Source organism: Cololabis saira, chromosome 8 (genome assembly GCF_033807715.1).
Source record: "Cololabis saira isolate AMF1-May2022 chromosome 8, fColSai1.1, whole genome shotgun sequence".
Taxonomy (NCBI): domain Eukaryota; kingdom Metazoa; phylum Chordata; class Actinopteri; order Beloniformes; family Belonidae; genus Cololabis; species Cololabis saira.
This window is the reverse complement of record NC_084594.1, coordinates 35,566,440-35,582,018: the sequence shown is the minus strand read 5'-3', so window position 1 is coordinate 35,582,018 and position 15,579 is coordinate 35,566,440. Positions and strand designations below refer to the sequence as shown.

The 15,579-nt window shown below is 38.1% G+C and overlaps 1 protein-coding gene across 1 annotated transcript; it reads right to left on the bottom strand.

Annotated features, from left to right (window-relative positions):
* Window positions 1–671: 671 nt before the first annotated feature.
* On the bottom strand, window positions 672–14,810 carry acad9 (acyl-CoA dehydrogenase family, member 9). The gene is made up of 18 exons (XM_061727886.1): window positions 14,576–14,810; window positions 13,398–13,491; window positions 13,205–13,306; window positions 10,285–10,391; window positions 9,592–9,692; window positions 7,411–7,489; window positions 7,129–7,300; window positions 6,965–7,038; window positions 6,799–6,874; window positions 6,627–6,697; window positions 6,422–6,541; window positions 6,206–6,334; window positions 4,958–5,037; window positions 4,095–4,221; window positions 3,925–4,002; window positions 2,052–2,180; window positions 1,075–1,147; window positions 672–849 (listed from the first exon to the last, which is right to left on the bottom strand). The coding sequence occupies exons 1-18, from the start codon at window positions 14,753–14,755 to the stop codon at window positions 749–751; spliced, it is 1,893 nt and encodes a 630-aa protein (XP_061583870.1). The 5' UTR covers window positions 14,756–14,810; the 3' UTR covers window positions 672–748.
* Window positions 14,811–15,579: the final 769 nt, after the last annotated feature.

Here is a 15,579-nt window from a genome sequence, read left to right as displayed (position 1 = left end):
TTGTAAGGATGGGTATTATACAGAAAACAACTTCTTTGAAGGGAAATTGACCATGGAATTTTTTTCCTACATTGTTTCTCCTGCTGTTTTTAGTAGTTTATTGGCTTTATATCTCTGCTGCTGTGTTAAGCACTTTGTAACACTGTATTTAAAAAATGTTATAAATATAGTTTATTATTATAATAATCATAACCTACAAAAATCAATATTGCAAACTTTTGTTACAGACCAGTAAAGCATTTGCTGTCATGTTATAAATGTGTAAAACCTTTATTTGATCACAATGTTGAAAAAAATGTAGATGTGTCAAGCCTGTCATCGTCCACTTCGTCATGGAAAGATTGATGACGGGATGGATTATGACAGTGTGGATGTTAATTGTACTAGTATGAATGGTGCTTCTTTCAGTTAATGTGACAAACAGTATTTCTTGCTGTATAAACCAACTGCATATAACAAGAAAAATACATCAACTGTACAGTTTTTCAATACTGCAGGCGATAAATCAAAGGAAACTTTGATATTAAAAGGGCATGTCAGAGTAGACTATTATCCAGCGATCTTAGTGGCTTTCACCAAAGTTATGATTATTTCAATATCTGCTCTTTTACATCTTGTAATGCATCAACTAAACTTAGGTTAAATACAAAATAGCAAGAGCTGCAAACAAATGATTTACAAAGTGAATTTAATTGCACACGCTGTCCAGTCAAATTTAAACAAAGACTTTAAGATCACTGGCAAGAGCTTAGTATGTTCTCTCGAGAGGGTGAGAGCATATGTAAGTTCTGTTCTCGAAGACCGCCGTGGCAATCTTCTTGATGTTGGCATCATTATTCTCAGGAGAATCTGAAACAAATTATTATAAAAATTACAAAGTATTTTCAGTTATTACAACACAAAATATTAATTTGTGTTGTACAGTCAGAAAATCCAATTTACTGTGGGCTTGAGTGTTGGTTTGTGGTGTTTGATGGGGAAATTCATATGTGAATGCAACATATGTGAATCTTCTTAACTAAAGATGCTGAAAAAAAAATGGACGGCAGTGTGATCATTTTGTATTTCACTTACGTTTTTGCAGCTGAACCATCCAGTAATTGTTCTTGAAGAAAGCATCGTTGCAGAAAGTGTTTGCAAGTAGCACCTAGAAGATTCAATGTCATCAAAAATGTGCAAAACAACTGAAAAACTCAACTAATAACTCAAGTGACAGAAAACTCATTGCCTGGCCTAAAGACACACAAGAACATAGTTTAACAGGGTTAAACCATGGGTTTAATCAATCGGCAATATGTCCTTTCTAAATATTTGTTTGGCTGGAACTTCCCTGGTTCAAAAAACAAAACTAAAACTTTCAACTGAAATGTCCACAACCAAACAGGAAGTCGTTTTTTTTTTGTTTCTTTTTCCACTCTCTGATAACAGTGGAGCTGCATCACAGCTTTATTAGTGTTTGAAATAGATTGCCAAATCAGAATTAAGGAATCTTTATGAACATTTGAACTTTGGTCAAGTTGTTATAAAATGTTCTCAAATAAATTCTACATAAAAATATAAACAAATACATTAAGTACAAACCTCCCCCCAAAAACTAAAGCTTTCAAAGACATTAGAACCAACTTCATGATGGTGCATAGGTGATTATCAGCATACACAAGCTTATAATGATGCACAAATGAAACCTTTCAAACTACACAATTGTCTTTCCCAACCAGTGCCTGAAGTAAAGCCTGAAAAAATCCCTGCATGTTTAGTTCTGCTCTGTTCCATCACTTTTGGGCCAGGGGTTGGCAATGTCGGTCCTCCAGTGCCACGTCCTGCATGTTTAGATGTTTCCCTGCATCAGCACACCGTGATACCAGTAGCTGCTCATCAACACAGATGTGGAGACGATGACAAGCTGACAATGACTATTAATTAGAAACAGGTGTGTTGATGCAGGGACAACCCAAAATATGTGACACTACCATCTTGTGGATGCATCAAATATATTAAAAAATACACACACACACAAGAATTAAAAAAAAAAAAATTAGTAACATACACACCTCATTGTCGTGATTCCTGAGTCCGATGCTGATGGAGCGACTGGCTCTAGACAGGACGGCTGTCATGGCGTAGAGGTTGATCAGAACATCTGCTACTCTCTTCAGGATGAGCTGCTCATCCACTATGGTCTAAGATATTCAGTGGATAGACAAAAGAGCACATAGATTTAAAATAATTTCAACAAGTCCCCCCTAATTTTAGCTTCACTTCACTGGTTACCTGTCAAGGTTAGAACTGACTGAAAACAGCTGAAGACATTTTTATTTAGACTGGCTTTTACGTCACTGGGTTAACTAGCTTTTATTGTAGTTGATTTTATCTTATTTATATTTATCATATCCTTCTTAATTATGTATTTTTATCTGTGTTCCTGCCCTTTTTATCCGTAAAAAGTGCTACATAAATAAAATGTACTTACTTACCTAATGTTTTGAGATTTTTTAGCTACAATAGAATTATATTTAGGCCAATTTTTGAAACATGCTGTTTAACCTACAGGGACTACTTTACCACTGCTATTCAAGCCCATGGCCTATGTGCTGATTTCTTGTGGAAGAACTCAAGGACTTAATGGGACTCAAGGTCCCAATTGTCAAGTCTTTCCTAAACTTGAAAGTACTCAACTGCTCGTTAACGCAAATTTATAATCAGCCAATCACATGGCAGCAACTCAATGCATTTAGGCATGTAGACATCATGGTCAAGACGAGCTCAAACTGAGCGTCATAATGGGGAAGAAATGTGATTAGAGTGACTTTGCGGGGCATGGTTGTTGGTGCCAGAATTGCTCTGGTTTTTCGGATTGGTCTTACATGCTGGCTATGATTAAATTTTGCCATCTGAATATTAAAAGTAAAAGAAAATAGAATGAGCCATTTCCCCTGAGGCTAAACAAAAAAAATGGAAAAGCAGAAGCGGTAACAGAATGCTAATGCAGGAAATTGTTTCCAGTTTGTTATAAGACAATTTAATAGACCCTTCTTTGACCTGTATTTGATTAACCAATAATCAATTTACTGATTAATAAAGTACTGTACAACTGGTTAATCACTCACTCTATTCAACTTTGTCCTCAGATCCCTAAATTCTTTCCTTTTACAGGCCTTTCATTCTACCACAAGAACAGCTTCATACTTTGAGCCCACCATTATGAGATGTGATGTAGGACATTTGGTTTGTATTTGTGTGTATTTCTCTAAAGCAGTTTGAATTTAAATATTTTAAGTCATTGTTAACACATTACGATAAGAGCCTCTGAGGACAGTTCTCATTTATTTTAATGGGTCAAAGCAGTTATAAGACAGAGGAAGTGAGGATGTAAAGAGCTGAGCCATTTCTAAAAGACTGATAGTTCTTTTGGGAAAACTGAGTACAAAAGCACAAACACACCGATTAGACAGCAAAGATTAAATTAGATTACATAGATTAAATTTCATGGGTTGCGTAGGTTATATTAGATAGCATGACTGGACACTTTATTAGGGATAACAGGTGTAAATAAGTGGCCAGTGAGTGTCGATTAGATCGGATTGGATATGCAAATATTTACATCGTATTTTATTTAGTTGACGTTTAGATCCAAAGCGATTTATGAAAATTAGGAACACTATCAAGACAAAACATAGGAGACTGTAAGTATGGACATGAACATATGAATGTTTTATTTGGCCAACAGAAGGGGCCCCAGCACTAAGCCTTGGGGAACCCCTATGGGCAAGCGGTTAGAAAGGGATGACAATGAATGTGAGGTAAGATTCCCTCTAATAGTAGAATACAGTGATCACCTTTGTCTAAGAAAGCTAATAGGTTTAGATAGTTTGTCGTTAGTAGTTTAGATAGGTAGATCTGGATAGACAATGATATAAATGCTACCTTTCCGTATCTGTACAGTAGGCTCTCCACAGTTGACCCAAAAAGGTTGACATTCTGCTCAAACTTCTTTGCACTTTCCTATAACATCAAACAGAAAAAAGAAAGCTTCTGGTAATCAACTGATATCACAAATTATTGAAGAAAACCTACCAAAACAGTCAAGTTTTTACCTGCATGCTAGGATGCACCACTCCATCCTTTCCCGTCAGGCCGAGGTCCACTGAGCCTCCTAATAAGGTTTTGAGTTTCTTGCCGGCCATGCCCATCGCCAGAACTACATGCCCTTTCTTTATCTCTCTGGAGACAAACAAAGATGTTGAGGGATGAGGCAAAGACAAATGGCTCTGCTAGACATTTACAGGTGCAACACTAAAATGTGATGGTTTGTGAAGACCACATGCACAGGAACACAAATTAGCCACGTAGACACTAGGAAAAATTTACAAACCTAGCTGCAATAATCTTAAAAGTTGTGATAAAGTTTCAAGTCCGGAGAAAAAATCTAAAAACATGTCAAACATTTAGTAAATTGTAAAAAATGCATGCACTTTCCAAAAACAATTAAAGTTTTATTGAAAGTCTGTCACCAAGTTTTCAGTATAAATAGAATTTATTCAGAACTTTTAAATGAAATATTCAGCTAAATATGTTAATTATTTATGTCACCACACAACAAAATCATTTGGGTTCCCACATTCTTGTATTATTAGTAATAGTAGTAATAATTCTTATTTGTCAGTATATATATATATATGCGAAACACACTGAAATTTGTTCTCTACTTTTAACCCTTCACTAGTTAGACTATGAGCAGTGGGCTGACATTTTTCCGGCATCTGACTGGGGGGCAATTAGTGTTCAGGGCCTTGCTCAGGGACCCAGAGTGGTTCAGTAGTTGGTTTCCATCCGGGCATCTTGAACCTCCAGACCCAAGCCCACCTCTGTAACCACTAGACTACCAACCCTGACTCTTTTATCCTTATCATCATTATTATTATTTTTACTATGATGATGGATGAATGTACATGCATACTTAATTTTCGCCGTGAGGACATTGCCAGCATACTGCATTCCAGTGAGAGCGACGTACATCCTCAAAATTTCATTTGTTCCCTGTATACACACACAACAGCTTTATGGTTATTACACTAAATTTACAAAGTTATTCTAAACAAAAGGAAGAAATTGCAAGTGCATGTAAATGTTTGTATATCCTGTCTTTTCATAACATATGTGCAAGAGGATTGTTACAATTTCAAAGTCACCTGTGTCACTACACGACATACATTACATTAACAGACACTTTTATCCAAAGTGACTTTTACTAGAGGAATACAAATCAAGCCACAGTAACATTGCAGATCACAAAGTAGGTGCAATGGTGTGACCAGTATCCAATCAGCTTTGCAGTTTCTGTTGAGCATTCAAAGTCTGTTTTACCACATTTAGTACTAATTGTGTTCCTGCCCTCGACTCACAAATGAACTTGGAAGGGACCGACACTGTGTACGGTTTGTCCAAATGGATTTTCATGTCACAAAGGATGAGTAGCGGACGGTCTATATCTGGAACGGAGGACGATAGTGTATCTACACTACTGGTTTGCTTTTCCACTGGAGAGCCAGAACCAAACAAACAGGCAGCCCCTTCAAACTGCTCTTGTATCTCAACTGACAACTTTGCATTGTTTTGGTTGATTGCAATAATGACGCCACCTGCTAATGATGTATCTCTTCTTGCATGTGGCCCAGCAAAGTTATTTACACTCCTCTACCACTTCCACTTGTTCTCCCGTGATGGGGAAACTATTTGAAAATACACCATCCCAGCAAATCAACTAGTGCAGTGTCTAACCTTTTAAAACTAATGGATTTCCAATTCCCATCCACAAGAGCAACTTTCTTTTAATATATATTTTACCGAACTTTTTTATTAACTTTTAATTAATTTTTAAATTCTAATTTAATTTTTAATTAATTATTTTTTTCATTTATTAATTTTAATTAACTTTAAAAGTCATAGCATACTATAAAGGGGGTTATGGTGCCATCTACTATATACAAATTGATATAATTTCTCCTCATCATAATAATAATGTGTCATATCTTGGTTTTTAAGATTTAGATCTCCTTTAAAAATGTTACATAAAAGTACCATGGAGGCCATTCAGACATGATAAATGGACACATTTGAGCAAATAAAGACACCTCATGTCTGGAAGAGGTTTCAATGTCTAAACATTCCTTGCCAGAATACAACAACAAAATAATGATTAAGTTACCTCAAAGATGGGCAGGATGCGACAGTCCCTTACGTAGCGCTCAAAGGGATAGTTCTTTGTGTACCCGAGGCCCCCTAGGACCTGCAGAGCCTCGCTGACACAAATCCAGCCTCCCTCTGAGCTGAACACCTGCACAGAAGACACACAATATACATCATGAGACATTTTCTTTCACATTTCTCTAATACATGAATTCAAATGATAAAGCTGTTTGACCTTGACCATGGCAGCCTCTAGAGAACAATCTGGAACCCCTGGTCTGTCCATCATTCCTGCAGTCATGTAGGCCATGCTCTCCATCACGAAGGCATTAAGGGCCATGTATGCAAACTTATCCTAAGGTAACAGGGAAAACAGACTATTTTAACACTTGGAACTAGAAGGTGGCCATACATACCACTGAAGAAAACCGCCACTGTACCTGAATCATACCAAATTCACTGAGACTTTTATTAAACTGCTTCCTCGTTGCAGCATACTCTGAGCTCAGTTCTATAAAAAGCCAAGACAGAGAATACGGAAATTTAAATAAAACGAATAAAGTTAAATCTAAAAACAATAGAGATGAATGGATGGATGAGAATAGTATTTACCAATTAGTTTTTTTATCATTCCAGCACAGGAACTGCCCATACTGAACCTCCCTGAGTTCAGGATGTTCATGGCAATCTGTGAAACAAAACGCAGAACAAGGTGTAATAAAACCTTACAAATAGAATCATGTACCACAGTTTGTTTTAAGGATAAGATAAAGTTTACCTTGAAACCATCTCCTACGTTTCCTATTACGTTTTCCAATGGCACTGGGACATTGTCATAGGACACCTCACAAGCTAAAAATAAGGATGGAAAATTCAACACTCACTGACATGAAAAAAGGCACAAACTTTAAAAACGTTGCCAAGTTTGCATGACATGCTTACTATTCGATCCCCTTATGCCCAATTTGTCCTCTGGTTTTCCACTTGTGATGCCGCCGAAAGCTCTCTCAACAATAAAAGCAGAGATTTTGTCTTTCTTCACACCGTCAACCGTCACCTCAGTCCTGGCAAATACTGTCATAATATCTGCAGTTGCTCCATTTGAAATCCAAATCTGACAAAAAAATTAATAAATAACATCTTCAAGACGGAGACACACTTAAAATATGGTTGAATTTTCAGATTTTCTGCCCATTTTAAACATTGGCAAGCTTGCTTTGTTACCTTGGAGCCATTGATGAGATAATGTTTTCCATCTTCAGACAGGGTTGCACGGGTCTGGATGGAAGCTGCATCGCTTCCACTGAAATAAAACTAAGAGTGAGTGAGGTTAATCCAAACATAAGGCACAAAGTCTGCCCACAAGGTACATTTTGCTCAGTAAATCTCGATTAGTATGTAAGCTCACTTAAAAGATTAGTTTTTTAGTTTTTATTTTAATTAAATTTTAGGGTTTTTTCAAATGCAGACATTTTATGATTAAAAACTTCTTTATTCCTGAATAAAAATGAATTGGAGTAGCCATATTTCAGTCTCTTCAAAGGTTAATTGTAGAAGTCATTACTGCTGTGGACAGTAAGGAAATATTAATATTAATATATTGACGGTGGCCGGAGAAGGCGGTGCTTCTTGGGCTTGGACCCCGTTATAACTGCCTGCAGTTCTAGTTTTCTTTGTTTTTTAGTTAGTGGTTTGAGGGTTTTGCCCAATAATCAGCGTATTAAGCACCTGTGTGGTTTAGCAAGTTATTACTCATTTAATTATTTCACTCATTGTAATTAAGCATTGCCATTTCTCATCATTTCATTCATTAATCTATGTGTTAAAAGTTCCCTGATTGACTGCAGTTTACAGATGAAATTACCCAAGATGCACCCCGGTTGTAGTTCTGGCTGCAAACGGCTGTAAACTCAATGCTGTGTTGTGCAACTTAACGAGGTGATAAGAGGTGCAATTTTAAATCCGTGTTTCTGTGTGTATGAATCCTTTTGTTAGCTTCACTGTGTGCAGTCCATTGCCTGTTTGGTTGCAACTTACTGCAGTTCTATTTGTAACCTTAAGCATGTAGAGCAGGGGTGGGCATTCCTGGTCCTCCAGGGCCGGTGTCCTACAGGTTTTACATGTTTCCCTGCTTCATTGCACCATGATACAAGTGAATGTGTCGTTAACAGAATTGTGCAGGCCTTGATGACAAGCTGATGATGATGATTAATTAGAATCAGGTGTGTTAAAGCAGTGAAATATTTAAAACATGCAGGACACCGGCCAGAGGACCAGGAATGCCCACCCCTGATGTAGAGGTTATTATTATTATTTGTGGTCATTGGGTGCCATCTAGTGGTCATTTCATGTTATTGCTAGCTGACACATTACTACATTATATTATGTAGGCTGTATGGGGTTCTGCACATTAATTAATACACAACTTCATTCCTTCCTTTCAGATAACTGCATGCACGCCTACACACATACCTGAATTCATACACAGTGAAACAAATAATACACGTCATTGCCAATCGGTCCTGTCTGTTCCTCTGTCTGCAACCTCTTCCTCATTAAACGCATTTGAACTATATCACTCGAGTGGGCCCTCTCCTTTTGACCGAGAACGATGAAGTTGAAGCGTGATCGGAAATCAGGGCAACATTATATCATACTATGTACGTTTATTGATGTCACATGCTTTTTTTTTCCAATGTTACAGACAAAAAAGTGAGAAATTGTGGAGGAAATTTCAGTCACACTGTGAGTTTATTATGAGTACACTCGGTTCAGACTAGTATTTAGTCTATGCAGTTGGGTTTAGCTGCCTTAAACATCTGCAAAGAATTTGTTTTGAGAACTGCATATTTAAATTCACATTAAGACTAACCTTTTGCAAAATCTCTATTCTTCAGTGTTATATTATTTCAGTCTTACTCAAACAGTCCCCTAGTGGTTAAAATTGAATTATACAGATGCATTAGATATTTTGTGCACAACAGGTAGTTGTATTGGTGATGAGCAGTGAGAGCTGGCTTTAGGGAGGTGACTCTGTGACACCATAGATCACCGTTTAACCTTCTGGAGGTGTCGTGAGACACAAAATGAAACACTCCAGGAAGGAGGCTGCCAACTGAACACCCCCAAAGACATGTCAGTTATTGCTGCTCACAGGTGTATAAAAGTTCTGCCAAGGCCTTTACTGAGTAGTAATCCTTCTTTGGAGCACAGGTTTCTTTTGTTTATTTCAACTGCCGTTTTACTTTTTTTTTTGAGAATATACCCAACAGTGAAATGTATGAGCAATATGCGACCAAATGTAAATAAATATCCATAGTTAATGTTTATTAAAGCAGTTTGTTGGGAAATACTTTTGTGTACAGAACTGCCATACGCAAAACATTGGGGTTGACGTGTTTTTACCTTCCAGGTTCTGTTAGGCAAAAAGCTGCAATGTGTTCTCCTGAGGCCAGCTTGGGCAGATACTTCGTCTTCTGGGCTTCATTACCTGCAATCAGAATCCCCTGAAACCCCACACACGTATTAGGCGAGTCATACTCAATCAGTGCTGCACAAATCAAGCCCTCAAGCTTAAAGCTCCAACACATTTGCCTTCAGCTTTTACAAATAATAGAGCTGCATTTTAACATGCAATGTGAGCTGTCTTTCAATTGAAGTCTTTTTTTTCAAAGAACTACATTCCTAAACTCCCCATGTTTTCATTGCAGGAAGCAGGAACCTAACACATTTTATCATCCAAACTGGCCTGAATTCTGGACTGGAACATGTTGTGCTGAACATTTCAGATTGTTTGAGAATTCCCCATGTTTTACTCCCACCTTTATATCTCAGTAATCTCAAATTTAAAGAAACACAATATTCAAATTCAGGCATTCATACAGCTTCATTCACCCAAAAGGACACAATGACACCCCAAGCCATGGTGGTCAGGTGAGATTGTTAATGAAATAGGGAACAACATAATGTTAGACATATTACAAATGAAAACAACTTGTGGCTGAAATAGCAATTTTGCTCCAAGAAAAATTTTAACATCTTGTAAGTTCCTGGTGCTGTTAGTCAAAATGTTCCAATATTTCTTTATTCAACTGTTACCTTAAGTCCAATGGCTTGATGTGCTGCTAGAGTTACAGCTATAGAGCCATCTAATGCGATGATCTCATTCAGTCGTGCGTACATGACGTTGGATAATCCAAGACCACCTGGGATTAAGAAAGAAAAAGACAGACACTTGAACTTGTAAAAGGAGACACAGTGGGAATGTTTTATATTACATTGAATTTCTGTGATTGAGATATGTATTGCTTTAATAAACCAAGTGAAACTGTCCTATAGTCGATGCATAGATCATATTGGACAAGTAAGGATTTCTAAAAGTGAATTTAAACTTGGTACAATGCTGGTTTCATTACTTCCATTAATGCCACCTTATTTCCTTGAAGGAAACGTTATTTATTTTTTTCCCTTTTCATCATCCTGGTATATTTCCTTTTTAGCTTCACTATTTATATTAACTGTAGAAACGTGAAGTAATGAATAAGACGGCTGTGAATATTACAGAATTTACAAATTTACGAATTTAAGACATGCATAAATGCACAAATTACATAAACACAAGCAGAGAAGCATAACTGTCTGCATTTCTCTTACTGATATAACACATGAAGTCTTAATCTTACCAACCTTGTATTAATTTGTGCTCGACGAATATATATATATATATATATATATATATATATATATATATATATATATATATATCTCATACATTCACTTATTTTTGTTTAAATTTCAACAAAAAACAAAACCATACAAATTAGTAAATCAATGAAGTTGTAAATTTGACAGCTGGCGTATGTTGCAGCTTGTGCTACAGGAAGCCCTCCACTTAGCAGACTGCTTATGATTAAACAGAACTAAAAGCACTTTATAACAGAATGTCTACATACTGTGAAAGTACAATGCTCAAAAATAATTAAAGGAACACTTTGAAAACACATCAGAGCTCACTGGGGAAAATCATCAGGGAAGATCATCCTGGACATCTATGCTGATGTGGAGTCATTTTTATAGGAACAAATTATTTGATGGAAACGAAAATGATTAAAACTACAAAGGGCTGACTTCAAAGACACCCTGGAAAAAAAGCAGTAGAAAAAAGCAGTTTGTGCGGCCCCCACATCATTCCTTCATCCTCCAGGAACTACCTGAATACTCTTGTCATGAGGTCAGGCATCGTTGTGCACCAGGAGGAAGCCCGGACCTACAGCACCAGTGTAGAGTCGCACAATGGGTCCAAGAAATTCATCCCAATAGTAGAGGTCTGAATGTCCCTCCAAGGATATGCCTCCACAAGCCATCACTAACCCGAGTCTAAGGCAGTTCTGCCCTTTCATGTGTTCCCCATATGCTCAGGGTGAACCTGCTCTCAACTATGAAAAGCACAAGCCAGACTTGCCAGTTCTGGTGTTCTATGGTGTCAAGTAGTGAGCACAGGGCCGACAGGCCAGCCTCATGAAGTCTGTTTCAGATTGTAAGACATTCACACCAGAAGCTTGCTGTAGGTCATTTTGTGTGGCTCTGGCAGTGCTCAGCATGTTCTTCTTTGCACCAAAGACCAGATACTGCTTTCGCTGATGGGTTAAGGACTTTGGGAAAGAAGCTGACTCAGGGACAGCTTCTTTCCCAAAGCTTTGAACTTTCTGAACTCATAAGCTACCTCATACCATGCAATATTTTTTTATTCTTCATCCATTATGTGCAATATTCTTCACTCATTTATGTGCAATATTCTTTCACTCATTCATGTGCAATATTCTCTCATTCATTCATTTACATAGTGTATATATATTTATGTTTTTTTTTTACATAGTCTTTACACGTGTGCAATTTTATGGAGATGGAATGATAATAAAGGCTTTCTATTTCTACAGCCCTGCCCAGCTCTCCTCAAGTACCTGGCTGTTCTGAGATTGCTCAGCGTGCAAACGTGCAGCCCGATTGCAAACGTGCAGCCCAAGCTCATGCGGTGCTTCTACCGGTCCACAGTGGAGGGTGTGCTGACTTTTGGCATCACAGTGTGGTATGCCGGCCTCACTGTGAAGGACAAGACAGCTCTGCAGGGGATCATAAAAGCGGCCCAGAAGATCGTCGGCCGCCCCCTGCCCTCCCTAAATGACATTGCAGACTCTCAGGGGCTGAAAAGGGCTAGAAGGATCTTGCAGGACCCATCCCATCCCGGGCACAGTCTTTTTGACCTGCTGCCCTCCGGCAGGAGGTACAGAGTCCTGAAGCAGCGGACAAACAGACTCAAAAATACCTACTACCCCTGGGCCATTAGATTGCTAAATAATACACAACAAAACATAACATAACAGAACAGAACAGAACAGGTGTATTTTTTTGGATTACCGTATGTGGGAGTTTGTTGCACTTTACCAGACATTGTTTGTATTGCTTTTATACTGTGCTTGTTATATTTATTTATTCCTCTTATTTTTGCTTCCTTTGCACTTTGGTGGGAACATCCCAACCAATCTCATTGTAACCTGAGCACAATGACAATAAAGTCTATTCTATTCCATTTGTCTCCTGGAATGAGACTGTGCTGGGAGAGATATGCTCTCAAGGTTGGGCCCTAACCATAGCCCAATGCAACACCAGTGAAAACCTGTTAGACAAGATGAGGAAGGAAAAAAATGCCAATAGCATCCACCTGTAAAGCCATTCCTATTTTGGAGGACATCTTATTGTTCCCCCTCCAGTGCACCGCTTAATTTCATTAAGACCAAAGGAGCTGGAACCAATTATAAAACTCCTCTGCCATTTACCTGAACAGATCTAAGTCCCAGAAGTGGAACTGAGTTGATGCTAGACTCCGACTGAAAAGTGTTCCTTTAGTATCTTTGATCAATGTATTTACTAAGACGATCTTTGTAACTTTGTAAGCCTTAAACAAGCTAGTAGTCACAGGTAAGACACAAAAGCTTAGTTTTTAGACAAAACAACTACCCACCGTACTCCTCAGGAACCATGATTCCAAACAGCCCGAGCTCCTTCAACCCATTCAGAGTGTCTGCAGGGATTTTGGCCTCTTGATCAATCTTTGATGAGTCAACTGAAAATACAGATACATTTATAAAAATGAGTCAATTACAACAGATTTTAGTGTTAAAATTCACATGAGGTTGCAGTATCTTCTTCCTCACCTTCATCCCTGAAGAATTTCTCGACGGGTGCAACAAACTGTTTCATCTCATCCAGCTCTTCATTTCCAATTTCTGGATAAGGAAAAACCTCAGCCTACAGGGAAAAACTGGATATTTTAGAAGAGAAAATGCCACTTAAAAACACATATAATGACTGTCTGAGGATACTGCTGAAAAAGCCCAGGAGGAGCAGTGCTAGTAAACTCTTTTGTGACTCAGGGCTAAAAACTTTACAGGCTCTCTTGAGTAACCGGATGTTTGAGTTTATGTCTCGACTTGATGAGTCACAAAACTGTATTATATGAGGCTCACAAGCCCCAGGTGCAGATCTGTCAGATATAAATCATATCTATGGAAACATTGATATGGGTGCCTTTTAAGACTCTCATGAATAAGAGTATGTTTGTATGCGTTTATTTTTTTATATTGTATGTCTTGGTATTGGGTATAGAGCCTGTAATAAAGTTTATACATACAGGACTGTCTCAGAAAATTAGAATATTGTGATTTTCTGTAATGCAATTATGAAAACAAAAATGTCATACATTCTGAATTCATTACAAATCAACTGAAATATTGCAAGCCTTTTATTATTTTAATATTGCTGATCATGGCTTACAGCTTAAGAAAACTCAAATATCCTATCTCAAAAACTTAAACTGTAAGCCATAATCAGCAATATTTAAATAATAAAAGGCTTGCAATATTTCAGTTGATTTGTAATGAATCCAGAATGTATGACATTTTTGTTTTTGAATTGCATTACAGAAAATAAAGAACTTTATCACAATATTCTAATTTCTGAGACAGTCCTGTATATGTCAATTATGACATTTATGTGTCAAAAGTGGCCTTCTGCTTACTCACCAGAGTTTATTTTACATTTGGTTTGCAGATTTAGATTAGAGGTCAAATCTGACTTCAAATCATAGAATAAATCATCTTGCATAACTCTGTCTCTAAACATAACATGGTATTTTACTTTAGTCTCCAAAATACATTTTCGCTGCCTTACTTGGGCAAATTCTTGCTGGTGACTCAAATTCAATCTCAAGTTTAATGTAAATACACATTGAGGTATGTGTGTACAGTATTAATATGTATTAATGACAATTTCCTAAGGAAAAGTGTTTCCAGTGGCGACTCTGTCCAGTGTTTGTGCGAGTCCTTCAAGTTACCTTGTTCACCTGACCGAGGAACAGATCCTTGGCGTACGCGAGGCTTCTGCTGTGGGTTTTAAAGCGTCTCCGCTGCTGCAGATGTACCACATCTTTACTGGTTTGCCTCCCAAAACACTCAAGCAGATGTTTACGGACGGAAAAGGTCCTGGACAAGACAAACAATCTGTTCAACGTCATGATCCCGGATAACCCGACCACTTCCCTCACCGGGGATTGCAAAACAACGCTCACCCACTTCTGGCGCAGGCTGGTGACGTCATAACGTTACATTCACGGCGGCTCGTAAACAGGGACCACCAGTTTCACAGAGGTTCAACAAACTCCGAGTAAAATAACTAACTCGTCGTCAACAAATTCTGAGTTTAGAAAATCATAACTCGGTTCCAGGCAAGTTGTTCAGATTTGGTCCAGTCGACGCTGAATATGTTGAAGCTTAGTTGCCGTGTCTATGAAAAGCCTAATCAATCAAAAGTGCAACACGGCTCTTGCAGCAAAGGAAAGAGTTGACCTTGGAGAAAATGGCAGAGCGAGTGAATGTGTACACGGAATTAAGATATTAAAGGAGCATGAGGCAGCATTGAGGCAGGATTTATGAAAAAAATGTGTAGCCTATACGTTTTAAGTTTTCTAGTAATAATGTCAGATGAAGCGTTCCAAACCAAAAAGAACGAGCCCTCTAGCGTATCTCTCCGTTGCCTTGAACAGGCTGTGTGTTGCAAAATGTGCTGCAATTCGGGGCCCGAATTTCCCGCGCTGTCCTGCGGATGTGACGTCACATGACGCTGCATGTGCGTTCTCCCCGTTCTCCCGTGCCGGCTTCACTGTTGGCTGCAGTACCCCCAACGGCCGTCGTGGTGAAGGGTGGCGCTAGAGAGTCTCATTTCTTAAAAGGAGCCTCAAGCTCCTTTAACGAATGTTTCGTATGAATGACAAATGTTATTGTAACCCAGTAGATAATTGGGACTAGAAATATATATATGAAATCCAGTAGAAAATCGGAA

What these genes read in the sequence shown, in the direction of transcription:
- acad9 (XM_061727886.1), bottom strand. Translation starts at nt 14,755, where the DNA reads ATGACGTTGAACAGATTGTTTGTCTTGTCCAGGACCTTTTCCGTCCGT. An exon ending in TGCCTAACAGAACCTGGAAG is followed by an intron (nt 7,490 to 9,591) that starts GTAAAAACACGT and finishes GTTTTATTTCAG; the next exon opens with TGGAAGCGATGCAGCTTCCA. An exon ending in GATGGTTCAGCTGCAAAAAC is followed by an intron (nt 850 to 1,074) that starts GTAAGTGAAATA and finishes AATTTGTTTCAG; the next exon opens with ATTCTCCTGAGAATAATGAT.